The sequence below is a fragment of the Monodon monoceros genome, unplaced genomic scaffold (assembly GCF_005190385.1).
Source record: "Monodon monoceros isolate NGI ecotype Baffin Bay Population unplaced genomic scaffold, NGI_Narwhal_1 Super_Scaffold_8, whole genome shotgun sequence".
NCBI lineage: Eukaryota > Metazoa > Chordata > Mammalia > Artiodactyla > Monodontidae > Monodon > Monodon monoceros.
The window spans coordinates 11,268,868-11,296,292 of NW_021703785.1; the positions used below are offsets into that span (position 1 = coordinate 11,268,868).

Genomic DNA, 27,425 nt, shown 5'->3' on the forward strand with positions numbered 1-27,425 from the left:
GAAATAAAAAGTTGCATTTCCATGAGTAAAAACTGAAGCTGAAAAGAGATGTGTAAAAGGAAATACTGCAACTGCTTCATTATAATCTGCTTTGCTGAAATTATCAATAAATACAACTAGAGAAGTTACTTGTTAGTGGAATATTAATAATAAATAATATTTCTTACAAATTTAGAGGCTTTGAGAGACTAAGAATGGCAGGAAGAAAGGCAAATCAAAGAAGAAGTCCTGCCTTCTCCCCTCCCAGAGGCCAGTGGAGCGGAGCTCACCTGGAAGTCGTCCTTGACTGCCTGAAGGTCGTACACAAAAAACCTCTGGCAGTGTGGAAGGAGGAGGGCCAGCAGGAGGGACAGGGCACTGGGGACCAGTAAAAGACCCTTGGACACAGGTGCTTTGTCTGGAGGGAAAAACAAAACTGCTTTCAGAATGACTGTCCCTAAGATTTTAAAAACCACACAACTGAAAAGCAAGAGAATTCACTTCTTTTGAATTAGAATGAAGACAAAGTTCACACACTCTGGAATTTAATTCTTATTAACATATATTTTCAAAACATCTTCCTGCAGAGGTAAGTGATCAAAGGGCACTGGAAAACAAGCGAAATCGGCTGATGGGGGCTTCACTGTCATCTGGCTCTTATACGAGACCAAACCAAGTTTACTTCCATGGAATACCTTTTTAGAAAACGGTCACCAAAGTATAGAGAAATAGACAGGGGAGTATGTTTTCTATCAAACTGACCAGTTAGCTCCTGAGCATGACTGGGATTCACATACATAAACATTTACTTTAAGAAATTTAAGAAGCGGTTAAAAGTGCTAACATTGCTGCCTGCAGTGGTCTGCTGAGATTTTCCACCACAGGCACCCTGGAGCCTTGTCTAAATCTCACGCAGAGGAAGAGCAACGAACCATGGCAGCTATGGTAGCCCTCTGCAGTGGGCTAGGAAGGAGAATGTTAACGCACTTCGTAACGGCTGCTGTCTGCCTCACAGATTCTGGGGCTCATGCAGTGCTGTGGAGAAGAAGTTGTTCACAATATAAACAGGTAACCAGCAATGAGGACCTGCCTGTTCCAATGGAAAATCCTTATAAGGAGCCTCTGAAAAAATCTATCTTGTGTGGAAAACGTGTAGATTATAAGAATGTACAGCTTTTATCCCAGTTTATTTCTCCATTTACTGGATGCATTTATGGAAGGCACAGAGCAGGTCTTTGTGGGAAGAAACAAAAAGAAATCACAAAAGCAATTAAGAGAGCTCAAATAATGGGGTTTATGCCAGTTACATACAAGGATCCTGCATATCTCAAAGACCCTAAAGTTTGTAACATCAAATACAGGGAGTAAATTCTATAAAGTTATCATCAATAAATTTATTTTACAGTTGTGTGGTGGTAATACTGGCTCAGACTGTAAGATTTAATAACCTTTGAGTAGAGAAGTGATAGGCTAAATCTTATCAAACTATAAAATATTATGTTTTTAATTCTTAATAATTTGAAATTATATGAGGAAAAGGTGTTTCAAGAGTGAAGTTTCCTCTCCATATCAGAATGTTCATTAAGTAAATCAGATTATTTAAAATGTTAATACTTGTTACATTTTCCATACATATGAATTAAAAAAAGGTACTATGGGATTTTCACTTAAAAAAAAAAAATCTCACGCAGACTTCAAACAACAGCTCAGTTCCCACTTCCTTACATCAGTCTCTCCCATTTTAGCCTGAGGGGCTCTTCCCCCAACCTGCATCCCCGTTTCCAGGTACTAGTTGAGGAGTCAGGGTCTGGAACCTGTTTTGCCTTCCCGACTACATTAAAGATTCCCGAGGGAGGCCACCTGCCTTCTCTTCTCTATGTTGGCCATAAAGCCTAGCACAGCTCCTTGAGGGAATGAAATGTCCAGATCATCAACAGGCAAGACCACAGGAAAGCGTCACAGACACTTTCAGACAGAGACATTCTCATATTGTGTGAGGTGCACTTCAATGGGGAGTGAATCTACTAGTTATGGTTGATGGTGTGGTAATTGCACTTGTTTGCGTATATAAAAATAGCCCAACTACTTCCTCTCTGGTAAGGTCTTACAAACAGCTAAACTGGAACCATCGGTAAAGTGGCTGCATACTATTTTCACGACCAAGATGCAATCAAGGCTCCAGGGAATCTAAGAGCTAACGGAGCTCCCCGCCCCCCAGAAAACGGAGTCCCCACCACCTAGTACCCCAAACGTACCGGAAAGCACCGTGGTTGTGAGCCTGACCAACCTAAGTCCTAACGCGAGCAATTTCAGCCTGTTTTCCTCACCTGTAAAATGAAGATAAGAGACACTACCTCAAGAGTAGTGAGAAGTGAATAAAGAATGAATATAGGGAAAACTGCTCCAACCACCGCAATCACAATCCCAGGAGACTGGGCCTCCTTGGTGAAAGGCAAGCTCCTCCCTTATTATTCCGACAGGACCGAAGATGGAGCAGAGGTGACAGATGTGCACCTTGAAGGTTTCCTCCTTCAACTTGGACTTCACCGATCCTTGTGAAATGGGTCCCATTATTTATTCATTCCTGCCTCTTCCTTGCTGCCTGCATGATTCCACTGTAGGTTCATGGTCTCCAATCTCAAACTGACACTCTCCACTGACCAGCAATGCTACTGCTCTTCTCTAGTAAGTGTGCTCTCTCCTCAAACCTTCCTGCTCCACACTCCCAATGGCTTACATGTCACCATATGAACAAATGAATGGTTTGCTTTGGTATTCTCACTCATGTCTCTACAATTAATAAGCACCTACTACTGCAGACCATGCATTATCCTAGGTCCTGGGGTATAGCAGCAAATGATGGACAAAGTCCCTCCCCTTGTGGTACCTACAGTCTAGACAGCAGAGAAAAGAAAATACACAAAGCAAGGTAAATATCATGTCAGATACAAATAACTGCTATAGAAAAACTAAGCGGGGTAAAGAACGAGGCTGTGTTACCCACCATGGATTTCCTGCTCTCTTTTCAGATAAAAGATAGGACTGCTACCCACCCACGCCTGCCCCTAACTGAAGTGGCATATGGCAATGTGACTTGCTTTGGCCAAGTCAACATAGTAGATGTCACTTCCAGGCAAATACTGGAGAGCCAGTGAATGGCCTTTCCCTTGGCCAATGATCAAGATGGTGGCTATGCTACGAGCCGGACGCCAGAGTTCAAGACAATACGGAACAGGCCCTGCCAGGCGACTCACAATGGAGGGACGCCTGCAGTAAGAAACAAACCTTGTCATTTCAGGTCCCTGACATTTTAGAGCCGTTTGCTACTGCAGCATAACTAGCCTATCCTGGTTTAGGGGAAAACATAGTGCTAGTGGGGAAAGAAGGGTGCTCTTTTTCATAGCATGATTAGAAGGTCCTCTGACAAGGTGAAATTTGAGCAGACACCTGAGGATGTGGGCCTTGCAGATATCTGGGGAGCAGTATTCTTGGCAGGGAAAAGAGCAAGTCCAAGTGCTGTGAGACAGGAACATACTCAATACGATCAAGAAACAGTAAGGCTGCCAAGGCAGCTAATAGCAGAATAAGTGAAAAGCAGAGAGGCAGGATATAAGGCCAAAGAAGTCGAGGAGCAAACAGTGTAGAACCCTATAGGCCATAAGGACTTACTTTCCTTGGAGAGTGACAGGATGCTCTTGGGACGTTAAGGAAAGGAGTAACATGATCAGACATGTTTTCAAAGGATTGCTTTGGTTGCTAAATTGAGAAGAGATTATAGGAAGGCAAGCATAGAAGAAAGGAGACCAGTTAGGAGGCTATCATAATAATCCAGACAAAAGATGATGATGGCCTGGACCAGGGTGGTTTGGGTGGGGGTAGTGAGAGTGGTCAGAACTGGGGTATGTTTGGAAGGTACAGCAGGCAGGATTTGCTGACTAACTGGGTATAATGTATGGGCAAATGGAGAAATCAAAGATGACCCAAAGTTTTTGTGGCGAGCCAGAACTGTTGCCAGTTCCTAAGATGGAAAATTCTGTCACCCTCGCCCTTACCATGCCTACAAGATCTGGGCCCACCTTGCAAACTGTTCCCTAACCCCCATCTCCACCCCCCACCTCCTAGGGCTCTACCCTTTATACCAATGCTGCTCAAAGTAACTAGTCCACAAGCTGTTACCAGTCCAGAGTGAGAAAAGAACGTGAACCAACACACTATGTCCTGCAGGGAGGAAGTCCTGCTATGAAAAAAATATCACCTGTACTGAACACGTGCTCTGCTCAAATGTCACCTTATCTGTGGATAGCCCCATGTAATTCTCTATCCCCTTTGTTCTGGTTTATTTTTTCACAGCACTTATCAACAACTGACTTATTAATAGTGATTCACCAAATCTATGATTCAAACTGACTGTAAGATATACCATTATTTTAGGTGTTACTAAAAAAGAAACACTGTCAAATAATTCTAAGATGGCATCAACTGTAAAGTACAACCCAATATTAGAAACACTAAAATGTGAAAAAATGCAATTTGGAATCAAGAAATACATTTCTCTGTGTATTGTCCATCTCCCCATCCTCAGTCCCCACTAGAATATAAGCCTCTTGAAGGCAACAATTTTGTCTGTGTATGTTCACTGCTGCAGTATCCCTCATGCCTATAACAGGATCAGGTCCATAAAGGCAGTCAACAAGTGTTTATCTAATGAAAGGTGACTGATATATAAGAGATGCTCAATAAATACTGGTGAAAGCAACCCACGCATCCATTGATGGATAAGTGGATAAACAAAATGTGGTATATCCATACAGCAGAATATAATGAATTATATTCAGTCTTTAAAAGGAAGGAAATTCTCACATGCCACATCATGGATAAACTTTTTGGACATTATGCTGAAGGGAATAAGCCAGACACAAAATGATAAATACTGTATGATTCCATTTCTATGAGGTACCTAAGGAGTCAAATTCAGAGACAGGAAATAGAAAGGTGGTTTTGAGGGGCTGGGGGGAGAGAAGAATAGGGAGCTGTTTAGTGGGTATAGAGTTTCAGTTTTGCAAGATGAAGAGTTCTAGCGACAAATGCACAACAATGTGAATGTGCTTAATGCCATGGAACCACACACTTAAAAATGGTTAAGATGGCAAATTTATGTTATGTGTATTTTACCACAATTAAAGACTAAAAATAAATAACATATTTACTGAATTAATAATGGATCCTATTTATACAATCATTTTAATTCTGTCTAGGACTAAACCCCTAAAAATACAGACCTGATTACTTAACTCAGATAACACTACCATGAAGTCCTCCTCTTAAGATGAGCAAAAATCAGATCCCAAAAACCTATGAGGAAAGTAACAGATAATATACAATGGTCCAAGAAGTCCCACATCACAGGACAAATATACAGTATTACTACGGACAGCAGAATTTACCGATTAACTCAAGATCTGTACATTTCGCCATATGAAGTTTACCGCAAAACAAAAAAAGAACTTTAAATTATTATTAAATTCTAGTTAACAACATGTATGCTTAAGTGTTTAGAGATAAAGTGACTACAACTTACTTTGAAATCCACCAAAAAATAAGACAAACTGATGAAACAGAGAATGGATATTTAATAAAGCAAATATGTAAAATGTTAATTGCAGAATCTAGGTGGTAGGTATATGGTGTTCATTATACCATTCTTCAACTGTGGAGGTGGGCAAATAGTGAATCACAGAATATGAGAGCTGAGATAAGACTTCAAAATACATAAAGCAAAAACTTATAGAAACAGGTAAATCCACAAATATAGTAGGACTCTTCAGCACTCCTCTCTCAGTAATCAGTAACACAAGTAGACAGAAAATCAGTGTCATGGACTGAAATGTCCCCCGCCCTCCTCCAGATTCATATGTTGAAGCCCTAACCCCCAATTCGACTATATTTGGAGATAGGGTCTTTAAAGAGGTAGTTTAAGGTTAAATGAGGTCACAAAGGTGGGGCCCTAATCCAATCTGTTCTTATTGGAGAAGGAAGTGGCACCAGGGATGCACACATACAGAGGAAAGGCCATGTGAACACACAGGGAGAAGACATCTACAAGCCAAGAAGAAAGGCCTCAGGAAAAACCAAACTTGCCAATGCTTGGATCTTCTACTTCCAGTCTCCTGACTTGTAAGTAGATAAACTTCTGTTGTTTAAGCCAGCCACCCACGCTGTAATACGTTGTCATATCAATCAGTAAGACTATAGAAGACTTGAAAAACAATATAAATTTGACCTGATTGACATTTATAGTACACTCCACCCAACAACAAAAAATTACACATTTTTTTTCAAATGGATAAGGAACATTCCCCAAGACAGACCATATTCTGGGCCATAAAACACACCTCTATAAATTTAAAGAAATTAAAATCATACAAAGTACGTTCCCTGATTACAACAAAATTAAACTAGAAATCAACAACAGAAAGATGGATGGAAAATCCTCCAAATACAGCTGACCCTTGAACAACACAGGTCTGAATGTCAAGGGTCCACTTATACAATTTTTTTTCAATAAGTACATACCACGGCACTACACAATCCATGGCTGGTTGAATCCACGGATGCGGAACCATGGATATGAAGGGCCAACTACAGAGTTATACTCGGATTTTCGACTGCATGGGGGTCAGCACTCCAAACACCCACATTGTTCAAGGGTCAACTGTACTTGAAAATTAAACAACATACTTCTAAATAATACCTGGGTCAAAGACGGAGTCACAAGGGAAATTAGAATATATGTTAAATAGAATAAAAAGTAGTACAACCAAGCAAAATTTGTGGGCTGCAAATAAGGCAATGCTTAGAAGGAAATTTATAGCATTAAATGCTTATACAGGAAGAGAAAAGGTCTCAAATAACAATAAAGAGTACAAGCTTTAAAACACTAGAAAAAGACGAGCAAACTAAACCCTAAGCAAGCATATGGAAAGACAGAATTATGAGCAGAAATCAATGAAATTGAAAACCAAAATATAATAGAGAAAAATCAATGAAACTAAAAACTAACTGAGAAGATCAATAAAATTGATATACCTCTAGCAGGACTGATCAGGAAAGAAAGAGAAGACACAATTACCAGATTCAAGAATAAAGGAGGGGGGCTTCCCTGGTGGCGCAGTGGTTGAGAGTCCGCCTGCCGATGCAGGGGACACGGGTTCGTGCCCCAGTCCGGGAAGATCCCACATGCCGCGGGGCGGCTGGGCCCGTGAGCCATGGCCGCTGAGCCTGCACGTCCGGAGCCTGTGCTCCGCAACAGGAGAGGCCACAGCAGTGAGAGGCCCGCGTACCGCAAAAAAAAAAAAAAAAGAATAAAGGAGAGGACATCACTACAGATGCCATAGACATCAATAGGCTAGTAAGGGGTTGTGCAACATTGTGAAATGCACTTAATGCCACTGGACTGTACATTTAAAAATGGTTAGAATGGTAAATTTTATGTATGTACTTTTATCATAAATAAAATAATTTTTAAAGGATAATAAGGGAATATCAGAAACAACATTTTAGCTACAAATTTGACAACCTGGATGAAACAGGCAAATTCCTTGAAAGATGCAATCTACTTATCAAAGTCAAAAAGAAATTTGAACAGTCCTATAGAAATGAAGAAACTGAATTCATAGTTAAAAGTCTTCCAACAAAGAAAACTCTAGGCCTGATGGCTTCACTGAAGAATTGTGCCAAACACTTAAAGGAAAAAGAATACCAATCCTACATAAACTCTTCCACCACGTAGAAAGGAGAGAACACTTTGCAATTCATTTTATGAAGCCAACATTACACTGATTCCAAAAACAAAGATGTTAAAAGAAAACAAGAGACCAATATCTCAGACCAATTTGCTAATATTTTGTTGCAATATTCTCAACACAATATTAGCAAATTGAATCCAGCTATACATAAACAGGATAACACATCACAACCAAGTGAAGTTTATACCAGGAATGCAAAGCAAATCAATCAATGTAACTCACTACACTGGTAAAGAAAAATGTACTGCACAACCCTATTCACATCCTGTACAATTATGTGCTTATTCTATGAAGCCAATTTTTGTCCATTCATGAGACAAAACTGGTCACCTACTGCTGTGTAGTTAATGACAGGTTATCCCTTTGATCTAACCTTACTCCTAATACTATCCAACGTTTATTGAGCACTTGGCAAGTGCAAAGTCCCATTCACAGCACCTCTGCTCAAGATGTTCTCCCCACATCCAGCCTGTCCTCACCACTTGGTCCTCATTTCAGACAGCATCTCACAGTAGCATTCCCTCATGACTTTTTATTTATTGCAGAGCACTTTTCACTATTTGAAATTTGTCTTTGTTGCCTTCTTTGTCCGTCTCCCTCATCAGAATGTAAAGTCAATGAAGGCAGGGTCTTGCCTGTCTTGCTCACTACTATATATTTCTATACCCAGGACAGTATCGGGCATATAGTAGTGTTTTAGTAAGTATCTGGTGAAGGAAAGGATTATATGAGGTAGACATGACCCTCTCCAAATTTATAATATGAGAAAACTGCGACTCAAAGAGTGAGTTACCTGTCCGTGATCACAAATGACTCAGCCTGGGCTCCACTTAAAATAAAAGGCAAGACAAAGACTAGCCGGCAGGTAGTTTATTTTGGAATGTGGTTCCAGGGAGCAGGAGTGAGGGACACAGGGAATGAAACACAGAGAGAGTCAATACAAGGATTCATCACGAAGCTGGCCACCTCTATGAGTTACAGATGTTTCTGTCAAGTGCTGAGTCCCACAGGATTTTCTAAGAAGCCTTGTGAATGTATCTCAGAACCATCACCCAGGGAAGAAACAGGAAAGCATTTTTATCCATCATCCCTCAAACATCTAGAGTGGCCACAGAAAAGAAGCCCCAAGGGAAAAACAGAGAAATAAGCTTTACCAAATCAGACCAGGTTACAACAAACAAGAGTATAGAAATACATGGAATAAGAGGTGAGGCTGAGGACACAGGAATGCTGTTCAAGAAGAGGTGTCTGATCTAATGGCCAGGGAGTGGAAGAACAAACCCTGACAATCTGACTACAAATAAAACTGCTCCCTATGCTGCGCGGCCACGGAGCTCCACGGTCCAAAGGGACTGTCACCTGCATGGTGGATTTTAATTGAAAGACATACATAGTCACAAACAGCAATAACAGAAATCCAAGTGGTACCCTCTGTAACAAAAGTAAATGCACTTGTGAATGGAGATATAAAAAGACGGCAGTCTGGGAGGGTACAACACAGAGTGGTGGGTACTTATCAAATGTTAAACTGATCAAAAGTTTAAAAAAAATATATAAACTCTCTGATCCAAAAAAAAAATCTACATCTAGGAATTTAGCCCAAAGTAATTATCACAGATATACACAAAGATTTTTGCTACAAAGACTCTCATCACAGCATTGTTTATAATAGTGAAAAAACTAGAAACATCAATGTCCAAAAGGAAAATAGATAAATTATGTTCTATCCATAAAATGGAATAATACTCAATTTTAAGAACTAGGTTGTAGAAAAATATTTCATGCTTTGGAAAGATGTTCCTAAATAGTAAGTGCAATATTTCCAGTAGCATTATTATATATTGAATAATGCTTTTAAAAAAATAGTTCATAAATACATGGGTTTTTTAAAAGCACCTATCAAAATATTAACAGTGGCAATCTCTGAATGATCTGTTCACGGGAGGTTTTAAATTTTTATGAAAATATTTTAAGACTTAGAAAAAATAATTTTGGTTTAACTAGTTACTAACTCAGTTAAAAGTTTCATTAAATCCTTACGCAGTGAGATAAGGCAAATCGCTAGCAATCTGCTGGCCCCCCATGTGAGTGGAGCCAGGAAGTGGTTCATACATGAGGAACCCAAGCAGTGATCAAATGGAAGGTTAAAAAATGTCACTTCTTTACAATGGGTCCTTCCACTTTTGAAAATAGGGATGTAACAAATTTTGAGAATGACAGACAATGCATTAATCTAAAAATAAAAATGCAAAACATCTACGGTAAAGACAACATAAAACACCAAAGTTTAAGGTGTTTCCTTTTGGGTCATTCACCTCTTTGGTATGACCGCAGTACGAAGCCATCTCTCTGTGGCAAAGAATAGCAATCAGGCTATGGTGACTGCGTATTATCCTAAAATAATTATTACAGTATATGTGGATTACTTTATGCCAAGCACTGTGCTAAAAAAAGCACTTTCTGTGTAATACCATCTCAGTGAATGCTTATAGTAAACCTGAGGCAATACTTAGTTATCTGAATGTTCTAGGTGAAAAATAGGCTAAGAAAGGTTAAATAACTGGTTCAAAGTCACAACTAGTTAGGCTGAGATCTGGACCAGTTCTGCCTGACTCCAAAGAAAAAGTTTTTGTAATATATAACAAGGAAATCTGATATCTTTATATCATGGTCCATGGTCCAAAGGGATTTTCACTCTTACTATTTTTAGTACTTCACTTGTATATTTTTGGTTGCTCAAAAAGTTAAACATAGAATTACCACATGACCCAACAATTCAATTCTTAGTTATATACCCAAGAGGACTGAAAACAGATATTCAAACAAAAACCTGAATATTCATCGCAGCATTATCCTAAGAGCCAAAAAGTGGAAACAACCCCAATGTCTATCAACAGATGAATAAACAAAATGTGGTATATCCAGACAACGAACTATTAGTCATAAAAGGACACAGGCTAGTAACACATGCTACAATATGGAAGAACCTTGCAAACATTATACTAAGCAAAAGAAGCCAGACTCAAAAGCCACATATTATGACTCCATATACATGAAATGTCCAGAATTTAAAAATCCAGAGACACAAAGCAGATTAGCGGTTGTCAGGGGCAGGGAAGGGGAGGGAATGGTGAGGGACTGCTTAATGGGAACTGCGCTTTTTTGGGGGTTGATAAGAATGGTCTGCAATTAGGGAGTGGTTGGTGATGACGGCACAACAATGTGAATGTGCTGTTGTCAATAATTGTACACTTTTAAATGGTTACAACCGTGAATTTTATGTTATGTGAATTCTACCTGAATAAAAATATGCATCTTTTAGGTACTAAAGATACTAACCACAGGTCTTGGCAAAGCTTAGCCATGTGGGCTGTTACAGAAGCATCGTAGCTGAGGAGAGATGCAGGGGGTGGGGATGGGGGGGAGGAAAAGGCAGTAACCCAGCAACTCTGCCCATCCCCACAAGTCACCGTGTCAAAGTATACTCATCAAAAACCCCGGTGTGGTTCACACCCCTGGAGGAGGGGCTGCCATATCCCACCAGATCGTTTTTCCTATTTCTGACTACTCAACTATTTGGTAAACTTCTCAGGGGTCCCACAAAAATGGGGTGATCTGGTGTTTTATGAAGTCACTTCCTTAAACTTTTTCATCAAAAAGGGGCTAAACCAACGTGTGTAAGTCCACGAAAATGCAGAAACCCGTGCACTACGAGGGACACCTTCTGCATCCACCTTGCTTTACTCTTCGGGCCTACGAGCTTCCTGGAAGGAAACCTGATGAAACACACCCTCAGTGACCAAGTGCGTTATGGTGACCGTCTCCACAAAGACATTCATAAAATTGCCCGAGAATCAAAAGGTCCCAAGTTTATTTTTGTGACAGTCAATTACCTACGATGCTCAGAAGTAAAACACTGTAAGCCATCCATGAACCCACTGCTGTTCCTAACACACTGGGGAGAATGTGAAGGCCCTGGGCATCTGCTACACTGACCACTCCTCACCCAACAGGTGGCCCAGGGACCTGGCTTGGGAGGACAGCCCGTGAACACTTGTCACTGGACCAACGCTTGTAAAACTCATCAGGAAAATGAACAGGAGAAAAGGCTAGGAAGTTTCCAGAAAAGAACTCCGAAAAAAGGCAAGAAAGAGGAAGATTTGCCCTCTAGAGACAAGAATGTATTCTATATCTAAAGTATTCAATAGTATGAATTAGGGGGAAAAAAAGAACGAGCAATAAAATTGAAAAAGGAAGTTCTAAAACAGAGCCGAACACAAAGGCTCGTGATGCCAGAGAAAAGTGTGCCAGATCTGCACGTCAGCAACACTGGCAACAGGCTCCCGCACTTTAATTTTAGTCCTGCTGCTACGCTGGACACTACTCGGGTTTAGCCTTCTTAGGGAGATTTTATACAAACATAAAGCCTTTCCTTAAGTGTAAAAAAAAAAAAGGCAGTCATTGTTAAAAGTGCTAATTAGACAAGGAATACAATAAAATGAAATAATAATTTTAAAAGCCAAAAGAAGAAAATTATAAATGTTACACATAAATAATGATAAATTATTCAACGGTAGGAACAGCTCTGAAAAAGTGAATCAGAAAGCTTGTCTAGACAAGCTTGTTCTAGACCCATGTGATAAACTGTAAGAGAAAAGAAAAAAAATTTTTAAGAGAAAATGTGTGGTTATTGGCAAAAAAAAAAAAAAAAAAAAAGATCTGTTGTAAATTCAAGTACCTAAGGAGGCCAGGGAGGTAGCAGTGAAACAGGGGAGGTAGGTGGCAAAAAGCACGTATCAGTGGATTTTTGTCACACAACAGTTCAGCCCTGGTGTGGCAGATCATCATCTCAAGAACTAAGAGGAATCTGGATTTCTGTCTCAAAGACACCAGTTTTAAAATGTTGGAAGGTGACTCTCCTCCCACCCCCCTACCCTCGCCACCAACACACAGCTCAAACAAAACACATCTGTGTGGCCTGCTAGTGTTCAAAGTCTGGCCTAGAGAATCATCACTGAGGTGAATGCCTACCAGAGCAATGCTAACTTAAGAGAAGGCTGAGTCGTAAAGACCAAGGCTGGTGAAGGTGCTGCCCTAATGGTAACAGCTCCAGAACAAACCAAGGATGGTTCTATATGTTCGAAGACCCTATGAATCTTTGAATCCAGCAAAGCAGATTGACAAGTAAGGACACCGCACCTATAAAGACACACACTTGAACGTCTGAGAAGGAAGCAGGAGAGGGAGTTGCCTGTCAGTAGATGTTTAATGTAGACTAAATGGGTCTGTTGGGGGAAGACGTAAACAAAACACACATCTGCAAGATGGAGAAACCCAAGTCTGAGTTTAGAGTTTGATGATACAAGGAACCTCTTCCACTCCTGTCTGGTGGAAAAGCCTACTAAAATAGAGAACCAAGCTTAAATCCTTTCAAGTTTGGACCTGTACACGGCCTTTAGCACCTAATCCATTTGTGAGTAGAGATGCTACTAACATCTTTGACCACTGATGCTGAGACTGGCTGGTTAGTAGGGACCAAAAAACCCCACTTAAACACTATAAACACTAAAATTAATTCTAAACGGATTCAAGAATCAAATAAAAGCAATGAAACCAAAAGGACAGCTCAACAAAATTTCAGTTCAAGATGACAGGCTCCTACACCTGTCCACTTTTCCCCCCTCCCAAAGTCATACTGAAATAAAAGGACCTTCAAAACACCAGAGAAACGCCTCCTTCCAAATAGTCCAGGGAACTAATGAATAAATACCAAGACCTGGAGAGGAGCATGAGCAAACAGAATTACCCAACAGAATAATTTACAGTATTTGTCAAACTTCAGTCAGTCCCATTACGGCGCCACAATTTTTGTTATATCCCAGTGTTACCTATCCTATTGTTTAATATTTTTCTTTAAATCATCTTACTATGTTTTAGTTAAATAAATGTATTTTAAAGGAAACTTTATATCACTATAATAAGTGCAAAACGAGTGTCACTTTGTCATCAGTAGGTGGTAACTATAAAAATAAACACAGTTTACTAAATTCTAACTGATATTGTTGCTGCAGAAAGATCTGGGCTTGCCTCCTGTTCTCTACGTTACCAGAGGAAACTAGCTGCTATTAGAGAGGTATTTCAGACTAGCAGCTAACTGAGACTTTCTCTTTGTTACAATCAAGAGGAAAAAGAACTGAAAAGGGAATTATTATCTTAAGTTTGTTTCAATGGCCCTTAGTGTTGAGCCCACATCCTGTTTAAACCATCCCCGGTATAAATGGCGCACCTGCCTGCTGTGGCAGCTGGGCCAGGCCCTTCCACAAAACCCCGCCCCCAGACACACTCCTTTGCATTTCCTCATACACAACCATTCATCTGACCACCCCAGATGAAGAAAAGGCTTTGCCCCCAAAATAAAATCCGAGAAATGCTCTCCAAAGAAAGTGGCGATCTACTTAGGGAGGACATTGTAAGGGTCTGAGGGCCGAGAAAGACTAGAAAAGATCTCGGGCATCTTCAGACGCCCGCAACAGATGCTAGCCTGGGTAATGTGGCACAGTGGGAGGCGGGTGGTAAGAGGAAGGGCAGCTTCACTCAGAGTAAGATTTATACAAAGAGCCAAGCCCCCTACCCTGGCCCACAGCGGGGGATTTTCACCATCTTTGCCCGTCTCCTGCTCCCCGCTTCTGCACCCTATATGGAGAGCAGCCTGTTCACAAGCTCTGCAAACTTGAACAGAGCCTACAGGCGGCCCTGCCAGCCGAGGTTCAGGCCTCTTGGGGACAAAGACCTACCCACAAATAAAGAGGAAACCCACACCAGCTACTTACAAATCCAGTCTTTCACTATGTACAAGAATGGTCAAGTGAGCATCCGGAAAGCTCACCCCTGTGTCCTCTGCACCAAAATGTTTACTGCAGGAGGGATGCCAGGGGAGAAAACAGAAGACTCAGAGAAGAAAATGATGCAAGGGTCAAAAAACAGCAAAAATTGAGTGTGAACTTAAGTAGTGAAGAAATATTAAAAGAAATTAAGAGACTCCTTGAAGTAGCACAGGTTTTCTGACCTAGGGCTCTATCTTCTTCTATGACACCAATCACACACCTTGGTTCAACAATGAATACACAATCATAATAATGTAAATATAGCTATTGTTATGATTTTCTATATAAAATCAACCTACAGACAAAGCATGGAAGGCTTAACTGTCATTACAGAACAGGCTACAAAAACACACAGCACACATAGAACACAAATCAAGAACTGAGAGACAAAAAAGTACATGTTCTTGGGCTAATTTTTCTCATTTTCATAGTGTAGTCTACTGACTGTGCCAAAAACTGATGAATCAAAAAATAAAGGATTGGGCTTCCCTGGTGGCGCAGTGGTTGAGAGTCCGCCTGCCGATGCAGGGGACACGGGTTCGTGCCCCGGTCCGGGAAGATCCCACATGCCGCGGAACAGCTGGGTCCATGAGCCATGGCCGCTGAGCCTGCGCGTCCAGAGCCTGTGCTCCGCAACAGGAAAGGCCACAACAGTGAGAGGCCCGCGTACCGAAAAAAAAAATTAAAAATTAAAAAGCAACTGACAAGTGATTAAAATATTCGTAACATATACCATGACAAAAGCTAGTGCCCTTAAAGGACTTTTACTACTCAATTTAACAAAAACAAAACAAATACTCCAATAAAAAAAAGGGCAAAGAACATAAATAGTCAAATCAGTTCAAAAATATATTAAAATGGCCAATAAATATGAAAGATGAAAATAAGTTCACTTTCCCAGGCATTCAAAGAAATGCAGATTAAAACAATGAAATGTCATTTTTCAATCTCTCAATTGGCAACAATCATTTTAAATTATCATACTCAAGTGTTACAAGAGTTTGGTGAGAAAGATATTCTCCTAAACTGCTGAAAAGTGTAAAGTGACACATCCTTTCTGGAAGGATTTGGCAATACAGATCAAGAGCTTAAAAATGTTCCTATTCTTTGACACTATATTTCCACGTTTGTGATCATTTCTTTAGCATGAAGTCAAAGATGTGATCAATAACTTAAAGACGTTCACCATAACATTGTTTAAATGGGAAAAAACTGGAGAAAAACATTGAAATATAACACGTTGTAATACTTCAAAGTCATGATTCTGTATCTAAAAAAATGTTAGGGGAGCACAACAAAATGTTTATTTGAATGCCATGTCTGTATAAAACACGTGTGTGTGTGTGTGCCTGAGAGAGAAAGAATGCACAGGTAAGAGCCTGTACAGAAAAAAATCTAAAAGAATGAGCACTAAAATACCAGTGATGATTATTTAGGTGGGAGAGTAACGTGTGACTATTCCTTTCTATATTACGTATTTGTGTAATATTTTAATTTTTTTGGCAGCAAGCATGTTTCAGTTTTGTAATAAGGCAAAACAAAAAAATGTTAAAAGTCATCTTTGAACATTATTAATAACATGGGGCAAATTCATTTAAGGTTAAATGAAAAAATCAGAATATGAAACTGTACGTAGCTCCAATTTTGCTTTTAAATCTGTTTACATACATACATACGAAAAAATTTACAGAACACCAATACGCTAACAGGGATGAAATCTGGGTAGCACAGTGAAATGGAATTTTATGTTTCCTCCTTTTACTTCCCAAATTTTCTACAATGAAAACCATTCCCACTAAGTCTTAGAAACAAAGAGTTAATAAAAAGTTAAATTTCCTTGTTGCAGGGCCCATAAGCCTTGGAAGTGCTAATTTCCATCATCAATCTTTAAAAACAACATCAGGGACATCCTGGCTTCTGAACGCTTTCCAAATACTAATACTGTGCTCTTTCCACTGTATCATGCTGCATTCAAGGGACTAAGGTAACATAAGCATTGGAAAATGTCTGAGAACAGTGGCAATATAACATAAAAATCTTGAGAAAAATGTCTGGGAAAGAGAATCATGATTTAAATGAGGATTAAATGATAATTTTCATTTATAATTAAAATGAGGGCTAAAACTTAAGCAATGTACAGCATGATGACCACAGGTAGGAATAATGAATTGTATACTTGAAATTGGCTAGAGAGTAGATCTTGAATGTTTTCAACACACACACACACACACACACACACACACACACACACAAAAAGATAACTGTGAGGTGATGGATATTTTAATTACCTTGACTGCAGTAATCATTTCACAATGTATGCAAATGACAAAACATCACATACAACATGAATATATAAAATTTTTGTCAATTATATCTCAATAAAGCTGGAAAAAATAAACTGAACAATAAAATATGGGGTTTAAAAATAAAACAATTTTTTAATTAAAAAAAAATTTTAAGCAGCCCTGCACAGTACCAGTGTGTTCTAGAAAGCACACCTCAAAAATGCTGGACTAAATTACTTATGAGATACTCTTTATCAGGTTGTATTTATTAAAATTCCACAGAAATGCAAGTTTTAAAGTAGCTTGATTTAAGGTAGGTTCTGCCTTCATGACTAAAACTGATACTGCCACAAGCTGAGAATGGAAAAAGTTGGAGAAGTTAGATAATAACTTGACTAAAGGGAAGAGAAATATAATAATAATAAAGGAAAAAGAAAAACGTGCAAATAAAAACAACAATAGTGCATTAGCTCCTACAAAAAGATCCTTATTAGGACATAAAACATCTCTAGTAAAAGCAAAACTGGATCTTGGTTCTGCTTTAGGAAGAAAGAGGGAGACTCATGGACTGAAAGAAGGAACATGGCGGACACACGAGGAACCAGCTGCAACAGTCACAAGGGGGGCAATAAAAAGCAACTTGCCAGGACCCAGAATAAGTGTTCAAGGGCTGGGAAATAAGCTCCACTGCTAAGCAGAGCTGCTCTACTCATCATGAGCCTACGAATACCCCAGTGGTCAAGAGGGAGAAACGGGCCTAGTGAGTGAGATGAACACGTGACCCCTGAGAGCGGGGTACCAGGGTTTCTAGAGAGCAGAAGGAGGAGAAGCCATGTTGATCACTGAGATAAGAATGCATGACCAGGGCAAAGAATCAGCAATTCCAGCAAGCAGAGGTGGACCACAGGCCAGAGGCAACAGTGGGGTCATCTTTCAATCAGTCCAGCAGTGTCCTCAAGCAGGCCAAACAGGCCCTAGAAGGAGGAAACTGTAGGTGGACCTAATTTCCTAGGAGCTATGAAAGACACCAAATAAAGCCCACCAGCATAACAGTGCATCCCCCCAGGTCAGGGGAGCAGCCGGAATGGGCGCCTCCCAAGAGACTCTAAAAAGCCCACAGCACAGAGTCAGCTTTAACCACGTACCAGGCTCAGAGAGCCACGTAAGAACAATCCTAGTTCCTCACTCTTCCTCCCACCCCACCTTATCTAGAACCCAGTAAGGTCAGAAACAGGAAACTGGGGGGTCAGAGGGAACACAAAAGGACAGAAGCCAACTATACCACTTTCTCTGACAGCAAGTGGTTGCCAACTACAAATCTTAACTGGGAGAAGAGGGAGAAAAACTCTTACCTTTGAATGAAGGCTGAGTGTTGATTAATACACTGAACTGGGTATTTTTAAATTGAGCCTATGTTTTGTGACTTCTATTCCCTAAGATCATTGCCACTTGAATGCACCTTTTGTCTTTCACCTAATGAGCCATGCTCATTAAACAGCTGTTGAATCAATAACTTGAAGAGTGAATAAAAAGTCATAAGGCCTGATGCCTTCTCATAAAAGGAAAAGGCTTTCCAAGCTGAGTGCATTTTAAAGAGATGGTGAGAGACAAAAATAAAGATTTATTTTAATCATCTCCCACAAGTTATGTATTCAACACATTGAGTACATACCTAAAGAAAGAATATATCAATCAGAACATAGTTTGGTCCTTCCTAGGAGCACAACCACAGCTGCACTGGGAAACTGCAAAGTGTCCATTTCAGGATGATGCTGGGGACAGAGCCTTCGGGCTCCGAGGCAGGACCCTAAAGCTGAAATGAAGGGGGGGTTACAGACCCTGAATGACCCACCAGTCCTTGTGGCTCACCCATCTCTAGAGCGAAATGAATGTCCTCACCATAGGCTGCCACCGCTGGACCTCACATTCATCAACCTCCCCTAACTGCACCTGACTCTAGGCTCCCTAACTAATGTTTTGGATCAAAACGAGTTTCACTCAAGGGAAAGTTCCAGCTCATTTGAGAACTTTCTCACTCTGATAAGTCTGTACTGGTTCCCACCTCAGGACTGTGTGGCTTGAGTTAGCATGATATCCTGGGTACTGACAGCCATCTGAGTCTTCAAAGGGATGACTCCAGCTGTCCATCCCAACGGTCGACTCTATTTCTACTCTCTACCTCTGGTTCACTCCGTACCTCAACAAAAATAGGTTTTGGTCTTAATAATCCACTAAAACTACTCTTCTTAAGGTAACAATAACTTAATGCCAAATCCAGTAGACCCTGAGGATGTGAAAAACTACGTAGATGTGTTCAGGAGATATGAAGAAAAAGTCAAAGAACAAGGAATTTTAGGAAGATACAAACTACTAGGTATAAAATAAATAGGATACAAGGATGTAATATACAGCACAGGGAATGTAGACAATATTTTATAATAACTTTAAATGGAGTGTAACCTATAAAAATATTGAATCACTATGTTATACACCTGAAACTAATATAATATTGTAAATCAACTATACTTCAATAAAAAAAAAGAATTTTAGAAAGAAGTGTTCATCAAGGCCAGTGTGAGAGAACATTCCACTAAGATAAGGACTGAGAGGTACCCATCTGATCTGTTGACAAGGAAGTCCCCGGTCACTCATCCTCAGTGGTGTCAGGGGTGGGGGAGCAGAAGCAGGCTGCAGTGAGCGTCAAACCACAGCAGGTAACCATCAAAACACAGCTGATTAACTGCAGAGGGCTACAGAGTGAAGGGAAGGGAGAAAGGGAAAAAAGTGAAGACATCGTTCAAGAAGCTTGGTTGGGAAGAAGAAACAAAGAAACGGTCAATTGACAGAGGGGTTATGCTTCTGTAGTTTGAAGAACAGACCCCAAAGAAGGATCCAGTTAAAAATACTTAACCCTGAGTACTTACTATGGCAAAACTCTAGGAGTTTACACATAGTAAATCTTTTAATCTTCACAAACCACCCAATAAAATAGGGAATAATATTATCTCCTTTCCACAGATAAGGGATCTGAAGTACTCTGGGGGTCTCTGAAGAGCCACAGGAAAAAGCATCAGCTTCAATGCATGCCAGGCAAAGAGAGAAGGAGGGACTGTCACTAGAAAAGGCAGCAAGGAATGAGTTAAGAATAGGTGGAGAGTGGGCCTCATTCTTTTAGATTGGAAAACAGGAACTAAGTTCACATGCCTGAAAACCCTTACTCATCCCTCAAAAATCAGCTCAAACATCGCCTACATTAGGAAGTCTCCTCTAACAACTGTTAAAGTGTGGATACAAACAAGTTAGTGAGAGGGCGTGCCCAGGTGATGGCCCTTATATTTAGGTTGGGTTAAGAGTGGGAACACTCTTGACCATGACAGGGGAAGTGCACAGGGAGACAACCAAATCCAAGAAATGTAACTGAGCAATCGTGCCGAGGACTCAGCTTGGATTGGACACCACACATTAATACAAGGCTGGCGTTTTGCCGGGTGAGAGAGCAGGACAGCTGAGGGTCTTGATGGGAATGCAACGCGGGTGATTAACTATGGTCTCCAGACTGGATGTGGAAGATGCCAGAAATGGGCTGTAAACTGGAAACAAGGGCATCAAGAGTCTGGTGATCAGAGTCACTGTGAAAGAGTGCGAAGCAACTGCAGGAGTTTGTTTACAAGGAAAGAGGACGAATCAAATTAGGTTGGGTGGAGACAGCTCTCTCCTAAAGGAACACCCACTTCTGCCTACTTTGCTGTCTGCTCTTTCTCCACCATGCAGTACATACTGGATTGGAGTTGCTTAAAGTTCTGTCCTCAGCCTTCTGGCTCTACTCGCTGCTTCCAGCATCCTCATTCACATCCACAGCGTAACTCCCACCTAACAACCCATGTCCAGGCCAGCTCCCTCTCTCCAGATGGCCCCTGGGTATCTCCCACTGGACTTTACAAGCCCCTGGACATTAAACATCTTTCCCCAGATGAGCTCCTCCCTCTCTATGCCCCCTGCCTCTGTGAACAGTAACACCACCTGTCTACCCCAAGTCACCTTCAACTCCTCTCTCTCTCCCCCAGTCCAATGGGCTTGACTGACACAGCCTACCTGCCTGCACATCTTTAGAATCCCTCTTTTCTATCCTGTCCATTCGCACCGCTACCTCTTTCACTGGGGCTGTCAGCATCTCCCACTGGACTCTTAACTGTTCTCTGGGCCCCTCCTGCTGGCCACCCTGTTGCTTGACCTAAGTCTGTCCATTAGAAGCTCCCCCTCGATGCTTTAAAAATTCAGATTTCTGATTCCCACATTAGCCCTTCTGAATCTGACTCTCTGGGAATGGGACCCAGGAATCTGGACATTCGGAAAGCTCCATAGCTGCTTTTGTGTGGCCACACCACAGGCAGCGTATGGAAAACACTGCTCACATCCGCAACAATAACCTGTCTTGCCTGCCACAGCAACGTGAAGCCTTTCCGACTAGCATTCTATTAGATTTTCACCTTCTTCTGCTCCCCGGACTCTGCCCTACCATCTGGTCCTGGCTGTGCTCCTGGACAGGGGCAGCTGTTGCCACGCCTCCTCTTCTCCCTCTTCTCGTTCCATCCCCAGCTCTCGACTCACCAGCCCTCTGAATGACGTCACTGCACACCTCGTGCAGAAACTGCTCCCTTCAGCTGTAAGCAACAATCCCCTAACTCATCACCTCCTGCCTCTCGTCCAGGCCCTGCCCAGGCTCTGTCCCTCATAGAGGCTCTCTCCCCACTTGCATGCCTGACAAACTCTTACTCATCCCTCAACATCAGCTGAGATAGCGCCCACACTGGAAGTCTTAACCATGCCCCTCCCCTGCCCAGCCCACGGCTGCCATAAACCTGCAGCACCCAGTACAGAAGCTGTTTCATTTCTTTTTTTAAGTTTTTCCCCACTAGACACAGAACTCCTTGAGGGTGGGACCTATACCTAGAACACAACAGACACACAATTAATGTTGGTTGAGTCCATGTTAGAGTGAATACACTGTGAAGTGAATAAGTCATGGGAACACTTACTAACAAGTGTAAGAAATGATACATCTATTATTCAACACGTAATTGAGTGGTAGCATTCGTCTCTAAGCAAGGGTCTAAAATAAGGCATGATGAACACGATTCCTATGCACTTTCACCCAGTCATAATTACCTGACAGGGCAGACAGCTATACAGTTTCGTAGACATGGTCGCAAATGCCCTTCTCTTGACTTACAGCCCTGGCAGCACCAGCTTTCTTCAATACCTTGAAAACGCCCTGCTGTGCCTGTTTGAGAGTCTTTGTGCTTGCTGCTCTCTTTCTGCAAGATGCACACTTTTCAACAAAAACTGACAGGTGAGTTCCTTCACGCCATTTGGGTCACCTTCCCAAACATCTTCGCTGACCACACCTGCTAAAGCAGCATCCTTAGCATTCTTTTAGCTTCCTGCTAAAGTCCTCCATAACCGCAGTCTATGCCACTACCCTCAGATTTTCTTCATGACGCTTATCACTATGTGAAAACACATAACTTACTTATTGGATGTTGGTCTCCTTCATCCTGTGTACCACTTTATCCTCTATACACGAACAGTGTGTGGCTTATGTGGGTAGTAAACAGACACTTGTTGAATAAATAAATGAATGAGTGAGAGAGGGAGGAAAGCATGTATAACACAAATACACTATCTACTAGTCACAGATGTGGGAAATACGCCAGTGGTAGGAAATGGTCAGGATTTTTCCCTTAAAAAGAGAACGTTATTCAGCATCCCTGGGGGCACTGCTAGGCAGATTATTCATCCTCGGGACACTTACTCAGGATCAGAACTCTGAATTACCAAAGGGCTACACAACTTAGCTAGAGGAAATCACTTCCCTCTCAGTGGGGCGCATCGCAAAGAAAAATTTCAAAGCAAAGTAAATTTTCCCACCCAGACTTGCCGAAAGACCAGTCTTGGAAAACCAGTGCCTAAACACCACTGTAAGCTCTGCAAACACTGGGACCAAGACTTGTCTAATGTTGCATTCCCAGCCCCTCGCAGTTTCCGAGATGCTCAAAATGTTTGTTAAATGAGCATATAAGACATGGACTTCTGAGGAATGGCCATTCCATCAATTCTTATGCTGTGGATACATTTATTTTAGAAAAAGGGCAAGACAGCTAAGGAGGAGCCTTTGGCCTAGGCCTCTCTCTGGGTAGCAGTTTGGCTCCTAGAATTCAATACTCATCAACCATGTGCCACAGGTAATCACATATTACTACCTTCCCCAGAGTCACCCTGTATCAAATCTGAATACACTTTGCCAACATAATAGCTAATACAGCATAGTAACCAATAACAGATTTTGCTTGCCTTTTTAATTCTTTAATGTGTTTTGGTCAGCAAGGAAGGATAAGTCAAAATGATGAAAAAGAACAAATAAAATTGAAGAATTCTACCATTAATTTCATATCCACCAGTGTATGGCTCACAGATCCCAGGAAAATCACACCACCTTTTGAGTATCAGTTTCAACAGTCATGTTCTTTTTCTAAAGGGTAGTTTGGGGAAGATTAATTACCTAGTAGTTGTAACATACTCTGAGGCCAATACCTGAAAGGTGCCATAAATCAAATTAAGTATGAAACAAGGGAAATCACAAATATTAAACCCACTTCAGAACCTGAGAAGTTGAGAAGTGAGGAAGATTTATAATTATGCCTGTTGCCCTGATACTAACTTACTCCCAGGCTAAGATATGTATTCTCAGAAAAAGATTCCTAACATTCACAACAGATCATTAATATTTGGAAATGTCAACTGCCTCTGTACTCAGTAAGATTAACTTCACATGTATAGAGATATGATGCGTTAATAGTGACAAGCAATTGCAAAAATTATAGCTATTCAAACAATTCACTGTTGCTGTATCAGTGCCTAATCTCAGCGCTGTTTAGTTAACATACAGTCCACCTTATCAAAAGTCAATTAAACCATTTCAATGAGAAAGAGAAAGTCGTTTAAAACGCTATATATATTTCTCCGCCCTCTATCTGCTGACACTCCACAGCTGACACTCCAGTAAAATTTAGCAACATCCAGCAGCAATGTCTCTGCTTTCCTGCCAAACTACTTCCAAACTTCCTTCCACTTTGAAGTACTTTAATCAGTTTTTGTTTGTCTAAAAACTCCTAAGAGAGACTGAGGAGAAAAAAAAAAATCTGAGTAAAACTAAGGGGTCAGCTCCTGAAGCAGAGCTTGGAATTTGCATCCGGGGGAGAGCCAGTTCGGTCCCTCTGTAGCCTAAATGAATGGAGCAAGGTGACTGGGAAGGGAGCAGGCTTCCAGCATCGCTTCCACCCGGACAGCCTCTTCTTTCTAGCTGGCAAACCTACCGCTGAGGGCAGGGGGCCGGGCCATAAGACCAGGGCAACCCAGCCCGACCCTAACTGCCCAGCCCACCTACAGCAGCCCCAGGAGCATCTGACCATCGCACCTGGGGCTCACAGGTGGGGGGCTGGGGGCTGACTCAGTCCCCACTGACCCCTCCAGGCTGAAGTGGGGGCGGTGTCCGCTGCCCCCCACCGGGCAAGAACTACCAAGGTTCCGGCACAGGGACGGCAGATCGACCCCCAAACCGCCTGCAACCCCGAGAGTCCCCGCTGCCCCCAGCCTCCTCAAGGAGGTACCCAGTGTGGTGTTTAGGGGACAGCCAGGATGGCGGCGTCCGGTACTCACAAAGCCCACTGGAACCGGTGCTGGTGAACATGGTCCCGCCGGACCCAGAGGCCCCGCGGGGGACAGGGGGAGGGGAAGCGGAGGTGGAGGGAAGCCGGAGACCGCGCAGGCGCACTCCGGCCGGGCCGACGAAACCAGCAACTCGACTCCACTCCAGGGGCCGCCTGCGAAGGGCGCATGCGATGCTTCTCTGCCCCCTTTCCCTTCCGGCCGGGGAAGGGAAGTGGGTGCGAAGCGAAAGTGGTCCGCCTTTCCGGCTTTTTCCGACGGCCGCGGGAGCCTTAGAAAAGGAGTGGGATGGTGTGGGAGGAGCGGGTGTAACTCTTGGGAGCCGCACACTAGTGCTTTAGTGCCGCCACTCGCCCTGTGGAGCCACCAAAGCAGCTAATTCATCTGGAATGCCGGCGCGGTGATGTACCGCGCGACCTCTAACCTCTCCCAGGATTGCACGCCGGGTGCGTTCCACGCATGCTCAGTCTTTCTGGGCCGTCCCTGGAGCTGGCTCTCCGGCTGACTGTTGACAGAACTGTCTCGAGTTCCGGTGCCTAGACAAGTGCAGGAGAGGCAGCTCCTCCGAGGAAAGGGGAGCCGGAGCTGGAAGACCCTCCCTGTCGTGGGGAGTGGGGCCGTCCAGCTGCCCCCCCTTTTTTCGCATGTCGGTCCCGCGCGAAAGCCCCCGAAAAAGCGCCAAGTGCCATGGTCCCTGGACCCTCACCCCTCCCCGCCGCGGTGGCCTGTGTCCAGGTGTCCCAGGCGCGGTGAGTCTGTGGCGGAGCGACCCTGCTCCCCAAACTTCTTCCTTGGAGTCCTGCTGGACCCATGTCGTTTAAATTTTTTTCCCTTGCAAAATTTTTACTCCTTGCCAAAGCAAAGTCACGGTTTTTAATGTTATGCAGTAGTTATAGAACGCATATGGGAAAACTGACCAACTCTGAGGCTAAATGAAAAGGATAGGCTACAAAACTATGTACGGTATACTTTTAATAAAGAAAAATTCTTTTTGAGTGCTCATAAGGGCCAGGCATTATGCTAACTCCGAAATTTGTAGATCAGTAAAACACAGTCTCTGCCCTTAAGGAGAGGTGACAGTGGGCCAAAATATTAACACATTTATTTCTAGAAGACAAAAGTATAAAGTGACTTTTATTTTCTTCAGGCTTTTCTTTATTCGTGAAGCGTGTTCACAATCTTGAAATACGTTTTATGTTTAACTTAAGATTCATCCAATTGAGTTATTTTGCCGTAAAATGGTACTCTGAAGGTCCTTTATGTGTGCAGAAGCTGTCAGCTGCAGCCAGCGTAGGACAGTGGTTCTCACGGTAGGTGTGGGGACTGCCACCCACCCTTTAGGGAGTACCAAAGGCCAAAGCTATCTTTACAGTGATATAAAGATATTATTTGTCATTTTTACTCTTAATTGCTCTGGAGTGTCCAGTGGAGTTTTCCACTGCACATTCGGAACAGTTGTATAACTTAATGAGCTAGTATTTTCCAGTTGACCAATACGTGGTGTTACAAAATCATGCATGGGTAAAAGATCAATTCAAACTGCAAGATAAACCAATAAATTTTGGTGTCAACAGTACAAAAGGTAGGGTTTCAGACTTCTCATTGCAACTAGTCTTTAAGAAACTACCATTTGTTAAGCTGCGGTGTCATATCAAAAAAGAATATCTGCGGGCTTCCCTGGTGGCGCAGTGGTTGAGAGTCCCCCTGCCGATGCATGGGCCACGGGTTCGTGCCCCGGTCCGGGAAGATTCCACATGCCGCGGAGCGGCTAGGCCCGTGAGCCATGGCCGCTGAGCCTGTGCGTCCGGAGCCTGTGCTCCACAACGGGAGAGGCCACAACAGTGAGAGGCCCGCGTACCGCAAAAAAAAAAAAAAAATAATAATATCCATATTATCAGAAGTGACTATTAAAATGCTTCCTTTTCCAGCCTCATATCTGTGCGAGGCCAGATTTTCTTTATATACTTAAACTAAAACAATGAATCGGGCTTCCCTGGTGGCGCAGTGGTTAAGAATCCGCCTGCCAATTCAGGGGACACGGGTTCAAGCCTTGGACCGGGAAGATGCCACAACTCCTGAGCCCTCGTGCCACAACTACTGAAGCCCATGTACCACAACTACTGAAGCCCACGTGCCGAGAGCTTGTGCTCTGCCACAAGAGAAGCCACTGCAATAAGAAGCCCGCGCACCACAACAAAGAGTAGCCCCTGCTCGCTGCAACTAGAGAAAGCCCACATGCAGCAACGAAGACCTGACAAAGCCAAAAATTAATAAATAAACTAAATAAATTTATTAAAAAAAACAGTGAATCACAAAAAAACAAAGCAGAAGCAGATATGAGAATCCAGCTGTCTTCTATTAAACCAGATGTTAGACATTTGCAAAAATGCTAAATAATGCTGTTCTTCCCCATAATGTTTTGCTTGGGAAAGTACAGTAATTTTTCACAACAATTTATTAGTTATGTTAACATGTAATGGGTATACTATTTTTTTAAACATTTTTATTGGAGTATAATTGCTTTACAATGTTGTGCTAGTTTCTGCTGTAGAACAAACTGAATCAGCTATACATATACATATATCCCCATATGTCCTCCCTCTTGTGTCTCCCTCCCACCCTCCCTATCCCACCCCTCCAGGCGGTCACAAAGCATGGAGCTGATCTCCCTGTGCTATGCAGCTGCTTCCCACTAGCTATCTATTTTACATTTGGTAGTGTATATATGTCCATGCCACTCTCTCACT

At 42.2% G+C, this 27,425-nt stretch overlaps 2 protein-coding genes across 5 annotated transcripts in view; one reads left to right on the forward strand and one right to left on the reverse strand.

The window, feature by feature from the left end:
* Positions 1-24,859, reverse strand: part of UBAC2 (UBA domain containing 2) — a 156,525-nt gene extending 131,666 nt beyond the window's left edge. For 2 of the 3 annotated variants that reach the window (XM_029210298.1, XM_029210295.1), the window contains exons 1-2: positions 24,670-24,859; positions 270-397 (exon numbers count right to left, since the gene is read on the reverse strand). In XM_029210298.1, the coding sequence (XP_029066131.1) occupies positions 270-397; positions 24,670-24,700 (159 nt within the window). In that variant the 5' untranslated portion in view covers positions 24,701-24,859. Of the gene's footprint in view, positions 1-269; positions 398-19,566; positions 19,759-24,669 lie in introns of those variants that run through there. The other variant, XM_029210296.1, reaches the window with a different exon arrangement.
* On the forward strand, positions 875-1,385 carry LOC114888247 (28S ribosomal protein S18c, mitochondrial-like). Of its 2 annotated transcripts, XM_029210301.1 has the most exons (2): positions 875-1,146; positions 1,208-1,267. In XM_029210301.1, the coding sequence occupies exons 1-2, from the start codon at positions 913-915 to the stop codon at positions 1,265-1,267; spliced, it is 294 nt and encodes a 97-aa protein (XP_029066134.1). In that variant the 5' UTR covers positions 875-912. The 2 variants fall into 2 exon arrangements, with proteins under 2 accessions (XP_029066134.1, XP_029066133.1); XM_029210300.1 differs by having other exon boundaries at positions 875-1,385.
* Positions 24,860-27,425: the final 2,566 nt, after the last annotated feature.

Bases quoted from the DNA above. Each gene is read 5' to 3' on its own strand.
- LOC114888247 (XM_029210300.1), top strand. From the start codon at position 913: ATGGCAGCTATGGTAGCCCTCTGCAGTGGGCTAGGAAGGAGAATGTTA.